The sequence below is a fragment of the Lontra canadensis genome, unplaced genomic scaffold (assembly GCF_010015895.1).
Source record: "Lontra canadensis isolate GAN:19392208 unplaced genomic scaffold, GSC_riverotter_1.0 scaffold129, whole genome shotgun sequence".
NCBI classification, from domain to species: Eukaryota; Metazoa; Chordata; class Mammalia; order Carnivora; family Mustelidae; genus Lontra; species Lontra canadensis.
Genome location: NW_022631123.1, coordinates 3,008,869 through 3,021,905, shown reverse-complemented (window position 1 = coordinate 3,021,905; position 13,037 = coordinate 3,008,869). Strand labels below are relative to the sequence as shown.

Below are 13,037 nucleotides of genomic sequence, written 5' to 3'. Positions count from 1 at the left end.
GAAATCGGGCTTCTAGAAACTCACACATTCAAACCAATCACCTCCTGGTACTAACATGTCTCCTCTGTTTTGTTTCTACCCTGTAGGGAACAGCAGCATGGTGAGGCAGAATGGAAAGCAGCACTGTGGCACTTAGTGGAAACTGTACAACTACCGTGGCAAACACAGCCCTGGCAGTTCAGTACCCCTCAACACAAGAGAAAAAGATAACAGAGTTGCACTTGACTTGAGCGAGGAAATGGAAATGGACATCAGCTATGTGATCTGAGAAGAAGCTTTGGTTGTTCTGGAAAAGAGCAGTTGGTTTACATGACCAAAGTATTGAGCTTTGACAAGAGAGATGGTTAAATATCTTCAAGATTCTGAGTATATTCAACCTGTTTGCCATATTATATAATGCATGATTCTGAATTAAATCAATTCCATTGCCTCTTTTCTGGGAATTCCAGAATGGCACATAACTAATGGCACATAACGCTCACCCCTATAATTCTGCTCTTTATGCATGTCTGAGGTGCATGGCAAAGTCATAAGCTCCCAGGCAACAGGGGCATTTCATCTACTAATTGTGTTCCCTACAATACCTACAGCAATGTCATACACGGTTGGGTTCTTTATAAATATTTATCATATTATAGAGCTCTGCAAGGACTGGGGGTATTCATAATGATGTAATACTGTAGTCTGGTTCTGGGCTCAATGCTTTAATGAATGCAGATGAATTAAGATATATGTACTATATTTCCTGCTGGGTAGTTCTTGGTATTAAAAAATAAAACATGAAAAATTTTTTAAAACACTATAAAACTAAGAAAATCTTTGCCACTTTTTTTTTTCAGGGACTTAAAAAAATAACAACACTGTCCATCCTGTGGACTGTTTTATAATATTGATGCAATCAGTTGGTTTTGATCAGGTTTGCCTGTGTCTGGCAGGTGCTTCAAAGTGACATTTAAGAAGAATATAGATAGATTGACTACTTTCATATGTACAAATGCTTCAGGCTTGCCCAAAATAACCTCCTAGAAATTTCATCACTATTTACTTGAGACTTACAGAGCACCGACTAATATATGGATGATCAAATTCTGCTTTTCTAAAGGCAAAATCAATAACTTCTGTGAACTATGAAAGATGATTTCAAAAAATAAACCTTAAACAGCAGTGTATATAGAGAAGGATGTGTGTGTTTGTATTGCATCCTAATATTTAAAATTATTATTTGGGGAGAAATCTCATTTTATCTTGAATTCCATAACTGACTCTCTATGAAGACAGCCACGCTTCATTAACTAAGAGGACATTGATCTGTGTATCCTTTATTGTACACTTAAGGATCAGTGGAAATTGTTTTCAAGAAACAATTTTCCTCTGAAAAAGTGGATCTTACGAAGATATTTTATTCCTTACTCATTTAGGAGGCCTAAGTGAGTACCTATATATACATGTGTGTATATATACAGATTGAGAGAGAGAGGGAGAGTAAGGACTCAAAAATGTTTGTGAATCAGAGGATTATAAAGGTTTATAATGCTCTTTAAACATCACTACTAAATTAAGTTCACTGTGTTTTGTTAAGATATGGAACAATAAATGCTGTTTAGAAGATTGCCGTGATTAATAATTAAGGTGTGTTGCTACCAAGAAGAAAGTAAAATGTCAAGCCACAGACTGGAAGAAGATTTCACAATATATAACCAGCAAAAAATTTGAATCGAGAATACATAAAGAGCTCTTACGTATTGATAAGACAAAGATGAACAATTCTTTTTTAATAGGTAAAATTCTTTTTCTTTAAAAGGTAAAAGGCTCAAATGATCCTTTATAGAGGAAGATATCCACATTATTAATCATCATTAATTATCAGGGAAATTCAAATTGAAACCCAAAAAAGATACACTTGCATACAACAATGTGTTGATATAAGGCAACTAGGACATTCATACATTGCTTGTGGTAGTATAATTAATAATTTGGACAATTATCTGGCACTGTCTACTAAAATTAATCATGTGCTTACCCAGTGACCTAGTGATTTCATTTCTAGATAAATACTCCTCAAAAATGCATGCACCCATTCTACCAACACAAAAGAATAATCATAGCATGTATTCATTAAAGCTAAAAACTAGAAATAATCATCCAAATCCAAATGACCACCAACTACAGAGTAAAAATTAGGAAATTCACACCAGAATCTCCTAGAGTACTGTACAGATGAGATTTTTAAATTTAACTAAAAAGTCCATTTATAGTAGTTTATTGGATCTTATAAAAAATTCTTAGTTTTATGTAATTGACATACTTTTTTGATCTTTGTAATGCATATATAAACATTATCAGTATAAGTTAAAAAAGTTATTTCACTGTATTTTTGCATAGGAAAATATAAATAAGAAGTAAACATTAATATGAAATCAACATTTTTGCAAAGGAAATAGGTAATTAGGTAATTTATAATTTGAAAATACATTCACTTCTGAAATGGGGATTTTAAGAGAAATATTAATATTTAATTTTTAGTTTTTTTGAATTGAGATTTTTTTAATTCTAAAACTTACAAGTTAATTTAAGTGAGCTAATTTTTTTTTTGTAAAAATTTTCTGCACAAAGAGGGCAGAAATGTACATTCAAAATTTTACAAAACTAACAGGAAAAGATCAACCACATAAAGGCTTAGTTCTTGCCTTTTATTTATCATTCAAGGGGTACCTCCCTTCCTTTCAGAAGACAAATGAATTTATTAGTTATCAGAGTTGTAATTTAGAAAACTTAAGCATTTTTTGAGTTTTTTTCAAGTTATAATGAAAATTTCCAAATAAACACTAAAGAGAGAGCAGTACCATTAACTCTCATGTTCCTATTACTTAGTTTTGGTACCCATCAGTTTTTGTTATTCTTTGGGTAATTTTTTTTAAGGCCAATCATTTATGAATTCTAAGAAAAACCTAAAACCTATGGTCAGTAAGCATTTCTGAATCTTCAAAAGACTTCATTCTCTACATTCAGGATGATTTATTTATTTATTTTTAAAAGATTTCATCTGTTTATTTTAGAGAGAGAGAGAGCACAAGTGGGAGGAAGACCAGAGGAAGAGGGAGAGACAGAATCCCAAGCAAACTCAGGGCTGAGTGTAGAGCCGGACACCAGGCTGGATCTCACAACCCTGAGATCGTGACCTGATCAGGAGATACTCCTCCATTCAGGATGATTTAATTCAAATTTAATAGACTAATTTCAGAGAAATGGCTTCCTCTCTTAATTCAATAGTTTAATTCTTCTTCATTTCAAAATCAAAGTTAGAGTACCAAGCTGAAAGAAGAGCTCCAAAGGTAATGCATTCAACCCAGGCATGACTAACCTGTTATCCTTGTCATCTAAATGTAAAACTACTGACACATTTAACAACATGGACATTTTTTCTTTTACTTTTTTAAATTTAAATTCAATTTAGTTAACATATGCTGTACTATTAGCTTCAGGGGTAGAATTTAGTGATTCAACAGTTGCATATTACATCCAGTGCTCATTCCAACAAGTGTCCTCCTTAATGTCCATCACTCACTTACCCCATCCTTCCACCCACCTCCCCTTCAGCAACCCTCAGTTCGTTTGCTTTGATTAAGCATCTCTTATGGTTTGCCTCCCTCTCTGTTTTTATCTAATTTAATTTTTCCTTCCCCTTCCCATATGTTCATCTGTGATGTTTCTTAAATTCAACATAAGAGTGAAATCATACAGTATTTCTTTCTCTGACTGACTTATTTTGCTTAACATGATACCTCTAGGGACACCTGGCTGGCTCAGTTGGTTAAGCATCTGCTTTCAGCTCAGGTCATCAGTGTCCTGGGATCGAATCCTTCATTGGGCTGCTTGCTCAGCAGGGAGCCTGCATCTCCCTTTGCCTGCCTCTTCCCCTGCTTGTGCTCTCTCTCTCTCTCTCTGACAAATAAAACCTTTAAAAAATAAATACCTTCTTGTTCCATCCACATAATTGCAAATGGCAAGATTTCATTCTTTTGATAGCTAAGTAATATTCCATTCTCTATCCATTCAGCTGTAGATGGAAATCTGGGCTCTTTCCATAATTTGGCTATTGTGGACGTTGATATTCTAAACACTAGGGTACATGTGTCCACTCAAATCACTATTTTTGTATCCTTCAGATAAATACGTGGTAGTGAAAGTCCTGGGTCATACAGTAGTTCTAGTTTTAACTTTCTGAGGAAACTCTGTAACTGTTTTCCAGAGTGGCTGCACCAGTTTCTATTCCCACCAATAGTGTAAGAGGGCTCCCCTTTCAATATGGACATATTTTAAAAAATCATTATGCCAAGGAAAAGAAGGCACACAGAAAGGACTACATGATGAAGGATTCCATTGTTTATGCTATTCTGAAAGATCAAACAATTTGGGCAAAAATCCGATGAGTCTTTGCCAGGAACTAGGAACAAAGAGAGGACACGGAATGCTAGGGCTATGATGAGATTTTCTGGGCATGGAAATTGTGTATATCCTGATTGTAATGGTGTTTATGTGCTTGTACATCAACCTGTATACTTAAGAAGGGAGAATTTTAGGGTGTTTGGATGGCTCAGTCGGTTAAGCATCCAACTTTTGGTTTTGGCTCAGGTCATGATCTCAGGGTTGTAGGACCGAGCTCCACATAGGGCTCTGTGGTCAGCAGGCATTCTGCTTGAGATTGGCTCTCTCCTTCCCCCTCTGGCCCTCCCCTTTCTTGCAGTCACTCTTTCTTTCTCTCAAATAAATAAATAAATCTTAAAAAAAAAAAAAGAAGGGAGAATTTTACTGTATGTAAACCATTATTTCAATTCATCTATTAGGTCTAAGTTAAACAAAAATCATAGCATACCAAGGTCTAACAGACCAAAGACAATGAAATAATCATCTTCCTTAACTGGGATAACATATTAAGAATGAAATTTGAACTGGTATTTGATTTAGGGCAACCATTTCACAGTTTTGTTTTTGATAAAGCTTATAATCCATTAAAATATCCTATATGTGTCTAGTTTTTCTTTTTTTTATTAAATGCAGTGCATTGAGTAGTACATCAGAAACTAATGAGGTGCTATATGTAGACTAACTGAATTTAAATATAAATAAATAAATGCAGTACTGTATACCAACCTTTAAAGATTCCATCTGCTATTTATTTTTTTTCATTTTTCTAAGATTTTATTTATTTATTTGACAGAGAGAGGGATCACAAGTAGGCAGAGCAGCAGTCAGAGAGAGGGGGAAGCAGGCTCCCTGCTGAGCAGAGAACCTGATGTGGGGCTCGATCTCAGGACCCTGAGATCATGACCTGAGCTGAAGGCAGAGGTTTAACCCACTGAGCCACCCAGGCACCCCTCATCTGCTATTTCTACTACATGAACTTCATGAGATATTTTTGATTCTGTACATTGCTGTACAAGAGTATATTCTGTATAATTTTATATCATCCACAATTTAGTCAGCATGCCTTACAAAAAATATTGTTCTTTGTAGAAAAGTCATTTTTAAATTTTTTGTTTGGTTTACACTAGATTATATGAAATGCATTTGTTTATGATAACAGAATCTAAGAAACTGATAAAATATGAAGGTTCTGAAGACTGATAAAATGTCTTTGCAAGTAAAGTTATTGATATTCTGTTATAATGTTCCTTTAAGAAAAAAAAAAAAAAGATTTATTTATACATTTGAGGCAGGGAGGGGCAGAGGGAGAGGGAGAGAATCTCCAGGACACTCCCTGCTGAGCATGGAGGTTGACATGGGGTTTGATCTTATGACCCTGAGATCATGACGTGAGCCAAAATCAAGAGTCAGATGCTGAACCAACTGAGCCACCCAGGCACCTTCATTCCTTTTATTTTTGGAAAGAAACATTCTAAATCTTTTTTTTTTCTTTTAATTCAACTAGTGTCAAATTATTTTTAAATTATATAAATTATTATGAGGTTTTGTTACTTTTAGTTTTCTTCACCTTTATATGTTTTTGTTTGAATTTGTAATAATCCTTTTTTTTAAGATTTTATTTATTTATTTGACAGACAGAGAGCACAAGTAGGGAGAGAGGCAGGCAGAGAGAGAGAGGGGAAGCATGCTCCTTGCTGAGGAGAGAGCCTGATGCAGGGCTCAATCCCAGGACCCTGGAATTATGACCTGAGCTGAGGGCAGAGGCTTTAATCCATTGAGCCATGTAGGTACCCCCTAATCCTACCTTTCTAATTTGTCCTATAGAACACACATATGTTCTCTCTCAACTGAAAGGATATTTTCTTTGAGTAAATTAGAATTTATATACTAATTCTTAGATTAGTATAAAAACATTTTAACTATCAAATAAAAGATTCCTCCCCCAAGCAGATAGGAAGGTATATCTTCCATGTTAATATTTATTACTGATAAACTATGCTATATTTTTAGAAAATTAGGTTTAAATGTTAGTATTTTACATTTCTCTTAGATGTGCCAAGATATTTTAAAAAGCAGTATATTCTCAGACATTTCTATAGATAGATATTTCTCTAGATTTGATAGTCCTTAGTAGTTTGTTATTTCTATTTGCTTATGAATTTCAATGATTACTTATCTTCCAGAGTTCTCAAAATACAAATATGGTAAAATTCAGGAAGGAGAAGATAAATTTTAAAATAACCCTTTCCAGTGGCCAGATACTTGAGCTCACACTTTCCTTCTGATCACTCACTTATACAGAAATATCTTAACTTTCTAAGAGAGACATCTGCTGCTGAATTTCTTCTTTTGATTTTTTTCAAGGCAGGTAAGAGAGTCACAGAATGCAAAGCAGTACAAAGCACATGAGGAATTCACTTACAGAACTGGATATAATTTAGGGCATGCACACTGGGGTTTTGCTGATCTCAAATGTACAGATTTATCTATTTCATCTTTCATAATGTCTTCTTTATTATACTACATATGGAAATGTCAATGAAAACTATTAAACTAGAAAATACTTTATGAAAGTCATAAAATGTTAGTTTGCATTACATTTCAATCAGGCATTATGGTTAAACTAAAGCACTGTTCATTATTTAGCTCAGTTTCTATGATACTCACCGGAAATTCTATGGGCATCTAAAAGGTCATTTCTAATATACACCAATAACCCTTCAGGTTGGAGGAAAACCACCCCCAGTGGTGACATTATTACTTTCATTCTGAGAAATAACATATATCATTTTATCTGTAGTATATGTCATAAAAAGAATGCAAAAATAAAATTGAACTCAACTAATAAACAGGAGAGATGTTCTGAAAACCTCTTTGAAATAGGCCAGAAGGGACTAAATTTTTTTTAAGATTTTATTTATTTATTTATTTATTTGTGAGAGAGAGATAGCATGAGTGCACTTGAGAAAGGGGAGGGGCAGAGGGAGAGACTCTAGCAGACTCTGTGTGGAGGGTAGAGCCGACTTTAGGATTAACCTCAGGACGCTGAGATCATTAACTGAGTGGAAATCAAGAGTCAGATGCTTAACCGACTAAGTTATCCAGGGGCCCCCAGAGTGAATAAGAAAAAAAAAATTTTTAAATATAAAACAATTGGGGGCTCCTGGGTGGCTCAGTGGGTTAAGCCTCTCAGGGTCCTGGGATTGAGCCTCTGTTCAGTAAGGAGCCTGTTTCCCCCTCTCTGCCTCCTCTCTGCCTACTTGTGATCTCTGTCTGTCAAATAAAGAAATAAAATCTTAAATAAATAAATAAGTATTTTTTAAATGTCTCGTGAGACATTATCACAAGCCACATGATTTTTTTTCAAGTTATTCTATAGGAAAATGTGTGCTATTCTTTCCCATAAGTATTTTTAAATAATATTTTCTAAATATCTTGGAATTAGTTATCACTATATTCTAGGAACTAGACATAGATCCTGCTTTTCGGGTGCTTACAATGTTGTCAAAAAGATAGAGCAGGTCTCAAATCTGCTCAAACCATGAGCAAGGAGGAAGTCTAAAAGTAACGAAGTTTACCAAAAAGTATCAAGATTAACAGAATTGAGAATTTGAGAACTAAATTCAATTTTTAAAAAACAAATTTATAATTTTACATGTTCTCTATAACTGTAAAGATTCTACCTACACCTATCACCATAGTAAGTACAGAATTGCAGAACATAAAAAACTGGTTAAAGGAACATTGATGAAAAATATAAGCGACAGATTATTACTTAAAACAGATAGTTTGGGGCATATTAAATACAAATGAAAACATCAGGACAATTTATATAATTTCTCAAATTATAGAGAAATAGGCATTTCATTAATAATAATAAATTTATTATATATAATATTATATATAATAATATATATATGTGTGTGTGTATATATATATAATATAATTTTATTAAAAAATAGTCCATCTTACCTCTATTACCAGTTGCCGAAGAGATGGTGAGGCTATGGAATGTAGACTTGAGTTACCCCTTATGGGACTATGGAGACTAACATAAGCCACGACATTTCTCTGCAGAACTTTCCTGAAATCCTGAAACCAAAACAAATAAACCAAGAACCATTAAATAAAAGAAAGAGATTTTACTTTATCAGTTATGTGTTGAATAATAAACACTCCCTACTTAAAATCATTATATTGCAAAAAAAAAATCATTACATTGCACAATTACTGTTTTAAAAAAAATGTACTCTATTAGAGTGTACAAAGGTCATAAAAGGATTTTAAATAAAAGGGATAAGGAATTACATATCACACATGACAAAATATTTTTAAACATGTTCCTGAAGAAAGTCAAATCTTAAAAGAAAATATTCTTAAATGGCTAAGCTAGTATAAGATTCGACTTTAGAGTATAGATAGAAAGTTTGCTCTAGCCACAGCACTTTATTTTATAGTTACTGAATTACAGAACAGACATGGGTAAACTACTTCAGTGATTAATCAAACTAGGCCTTTCCTTTGAGACAGTGAGCTAATTTTTACATGCAGTAGCTCTTTATTCTGAGCAAAATGGGACATAATACACCTTTGTCCCTGCACATATTACCTGAAATAAAACTTGATACATTTTATGCACATGAGTAGCATAAAATGATGTCAGCAGAATAGTTCTTCTACTTCTTTGCTGAGCCCTATCCCCCAAAACTGAAGACCACTATGCCTATTAATAAGGTGCTGCTAAGACAGCCTTCTGTTATGTTCCTCCTTTTTTGCATAAATATGTAATGACTAGTCATCATGATGACAATTCTATAGAAATGACCTAAAAACTGTCATACTTTGTATCTTAGGACCTTACCTTTCTTCCTCCCACATATGACATGTAAGACGTCAAGAGCCTGTCTTCCTGGCAAATCAGTATGTGACTCCTATTTTAAGTTGAAAATTCAGCTACACCTCTGTAAGAGAGGTGAAGACATTTCATTTAAAATGAATAACTATTTCAGGGGCACCTGCATAGCTCAGTGGGTTAAATAAAGCCTCTGCCTTCGGCTCAGGTCATGATCCCAGGGTCATGGGATTGAGCCCCGCATCAGGCTGTCTTCTCATCAGGGAGCCTGCTTCCTCCTCTCTCTGCCTGCCTCTCTGCCTACTTGTAATCTCTGTCTGTGAAATAAATAAATAAATAAAATCTTTAAAATAAATAAATAAATAAAATGAGTAAATGTTTCAAATGGACAGGAATGATAAACTGAAGCTTAAATACTCTGCACATAATAATGTTTTTAAAAAGTGTCCTTTTTTTAAGAAAAAAATGTCCGGCAAGTGCTGTGGCAAAACAACTTCTATTTACACAGTAGCACATAGGAACTGTATATATGTTAGTGCATTTAACACTCATGAGAACCTTGCATTAGTACATGTGCAGAGGAATCAAGTCTTGGAGAAGTTAATCTCGCCTAACACCACAGAGTTTTATGGTAGAAAGAATTTCAAGTCAGACTTTCTGACTGTAAATTCTGTAGCATTTCCGCAGTTGCCTATGGAAATGAAGAATCTACAAAAGAAGAAAAGAAGAAAAAAAGTACTTTTCATTTAGTAAATGGTACTATTTTATTTAGAAATGGTACCAATTATTTAGTAAAATGTGATAATTTTCCTCAAGGATAAATATCAGTATTGAGTCACTTCTATAATAACTCTATCACTATAAATTCCAGTTCTAAGTTTAGTGAGCAATATCTCCTAATCTTTTTAATTACAACTGTGGGTTTCCTGTGCAAGTAAAATTAAATAGGGCAGTATGACACGTCAGTAAGTGCTTTCCTCACTCATCTTCACTGGGAAATTAGGTTAGACCGTAACTTGATTTCAACTAAAAAGAAAATGTTTTGTTCTCAGGAGTAGATTTGGTAAAAGAAGACAGAACAGGAAAACCAGTAGTTTTCTAAATAGTTTTCTAAATTCCTTCTCAAGCAGATACTTACAAAATGACTTCATGAACAGTATTGTAATAATCTTCTGAGACATAGTAATTTTACATAGTACACTTCATGAGCCAATAATCAAATCTATATGTTATTTGCCATATTCTTCACTCTTGTATCTTTGCCTATCTAGTAATGGAAAAAGCCAGAAAGTGACTGAACGGATAACTGGTTGCCAAACATACATATATACATACCTACATAAAAATGTAAGGACAGAGGTTCCTACTATTTTTGAATAGGAAGGGTCTTTTCTAATATAAATAGTTTTCTCTATGGGCTCCCACATTTTTGGGTTTTTAGTTGTTTTAGCTGTATTTGCTGATAGAGAAAAATATAAAACTATCAAAAGATAAAATGAATTCAGTAAAACTTACAAATAAATCTATATTTTGTCAAACACAAAAAAATCAATTTTTTTAATCTCTTCAATTTTAAAATATAATTGCCCCCATACATACAAGGCCACATTATTGATCGAATTTACAGGCTGTGGTGCTTGGTGGTCAAATAAATTCAAAGAATTTTTGCAATGCACTTCCCCATGCATAGGGCTCAGGATACATAAGTTAGGAACTACTAATATTGGAAAAGCCAACTTTCAGAACATAGCTTAGAACTATATGTGCTAATTTAGGAATAACATAAATTTAATGTAAAAGTTACTAGACAGATATGGAGAAGGCTGCATGACATAAAGGAATAAATTTTTGGAATTTGAAAATCTTTAAGACACACTTTTTAAAATGTACCTTAATGTTGCAAGAAAACTAAAATACTGTTTTATGAAGAAAAAAATTCTGAAATACTAAAATCAAACCATATCACAAATATATTCCCCAAAATGCTTTTTAACTTATTTATGTCTTTAAAGTAATTTAGAATAAAAGTTTGAGAAGTTGGTTCAGCTATTACATTTTCCATCTAACTAAAAATTTGTCATAAATTTAAAAAGTTTCTTTCAGCAATAAAATTGATTCAGTTCTTTTGAATATGAAACAAACACACAACTAATTTGAGTATGAAAAATATTCTAATTTGCAACATGTATATCTTGATAAGTTTTACACTAAACTTTTTCCATTGTTAAGAATACTTTTCTTCAAATTAAAAAGATACTTGCTATTTTTTTGTGTGTATCTTTTTGATATTTTCTTTGCGGTCAATAGACTATTTTATCTTTTTTTTTTTAATACTTAAAAAACGACATAGGAGAATTTCCCATTAAATATTTAGGGTTTTGTTTTGTTTTGTTTTACCTAAGCTGAGGTAGTAAATAAACTAGAATATCAAATTGTTTTATTTTCCTAGATAAAATTGTATGGATTTTTTTCCTACACTTTTCCACCAACCCTCTTAAAAAAAAAAAATCATCAAGTAAATAGACTAAGAGTTTTAAAATGTTTTCATTGTTTTTAACATGTCATCAATTCAATTATCATTTGATATATCCCATTAAAAATACAATATGTCTGTGAAACCCATACCTATCAAAAGCATTGGAAACTTAAACATTCCAGTGGCATTCTAACTATGACTCATTGCATAGAGATTTCACTTGGACAAAGCCTTTCTAAGGTAGTTTCGGTAGGTAGGTGGGTTAATAGATTTGTAGAAAAGAAGGAACAGAGAGATAGACGTGTAAGAATAGAAGGATGCAATGGAGGGAGTGAGAAGGAAGGAAACCACTATTCTGAGGCCAATCTACATATGGTATAGATATGGTATGATCCTTAGGTAGTAGATATTTAACATAGAAGACTGCTTCCTAATTCCAGATAACTGCCCGAAAGTTGGGGGGGGGGAGTAGTTGTATGCATTACCTGATCTTTTCTTCTCCAGTAACTATCAACCTGTCTAAGGAGAAACAATAACCAGGTAAACACAACCGTGGGGTAGGTCTGGGAGCAACAAGAGTAAGATAGTTGCAGATCAAACACAATGCACTGGGGTCTAATCCCCCCCTCTTTCTTACAGGTGATCTCAGCAAGTTAGAAGATAGGACAGCTGGTTGAAAGGCACATTCTTATCCCTGGCTTCAGAACTTTATTTTGTCAACTTTAGTCAGAGAGAGAGAGAGTGCATGAGAGCAGGAAAAGCATAGTAATTAATGTGCATTTACCTCTCCCCATTCATATGAGCCAATATTGCCAAAAGCTGTTCCTCCCCATGAACAGAAAACAATCGTGTGGTCTGGTCTCCACCCTTTCTTAACTTTTAACATCAAGGCCCGGATAAAAGCAGTGATTACAGCAGTGCTGCTGGCCCATTCTTGTCCATAAGAACCATACGCACTTTGATGGTGGCTGCCAACTATGATATACCGGTCTAGAAATAGAAGGAGACAAGGGCCATTAAGACAAAATATAAACCTTAACAATAAATTTAATGACATTTACATAATCCTTTGCATAACTGAGCACCAATTAGGTAAAACTGTCCTAATAATTAAGACTACTTTAACATTTTTCACCCACTGTCTTGATTCATACATCTGTGTATATCAAAGCAGAAGCAGCTGCTGAACTCAATTATGATTCCAAAGCTTAGATCCATATTACTGTCCTTTGCAACATGCATATTAATTAATGAAGTATACAAATATGCCACAATGAAACCTTT

At 33.7% G+C, this 13,037-nt stretch overlaps 1 protein-coding gene across 2 annotated transcripts in view; it reads right to left on the bottom strand.

The window, feature by feature from the left end:
* The window catches only part of NAALADL2 (N-acetylated alpha-linked acidic dipeptidase like 2), a 936,574-nt gene that overhangs the window by 307,456 nt on the left and 616,081 nt on the right, over positions 1-13,037 (bottom strand). For both annotated transcript variants that reach the window (XM_032842372.1, XM_032842373.1), the window contains exons 8-9: positions 12,538-12,743; positions 8,398-8,517 (exon numbers count right to left, since the gene is read on the bottom strand). In XM_032842372.1, coding sequence (XP_032698263.1) covers positions 8,398-8,517; positions 12,538-12,743 — 326 coding nt within the window. The remainder of the gene's footprint in view (positions 1-8,397; positions 8,518-12,537; positions 12,744-13,037) is intronic.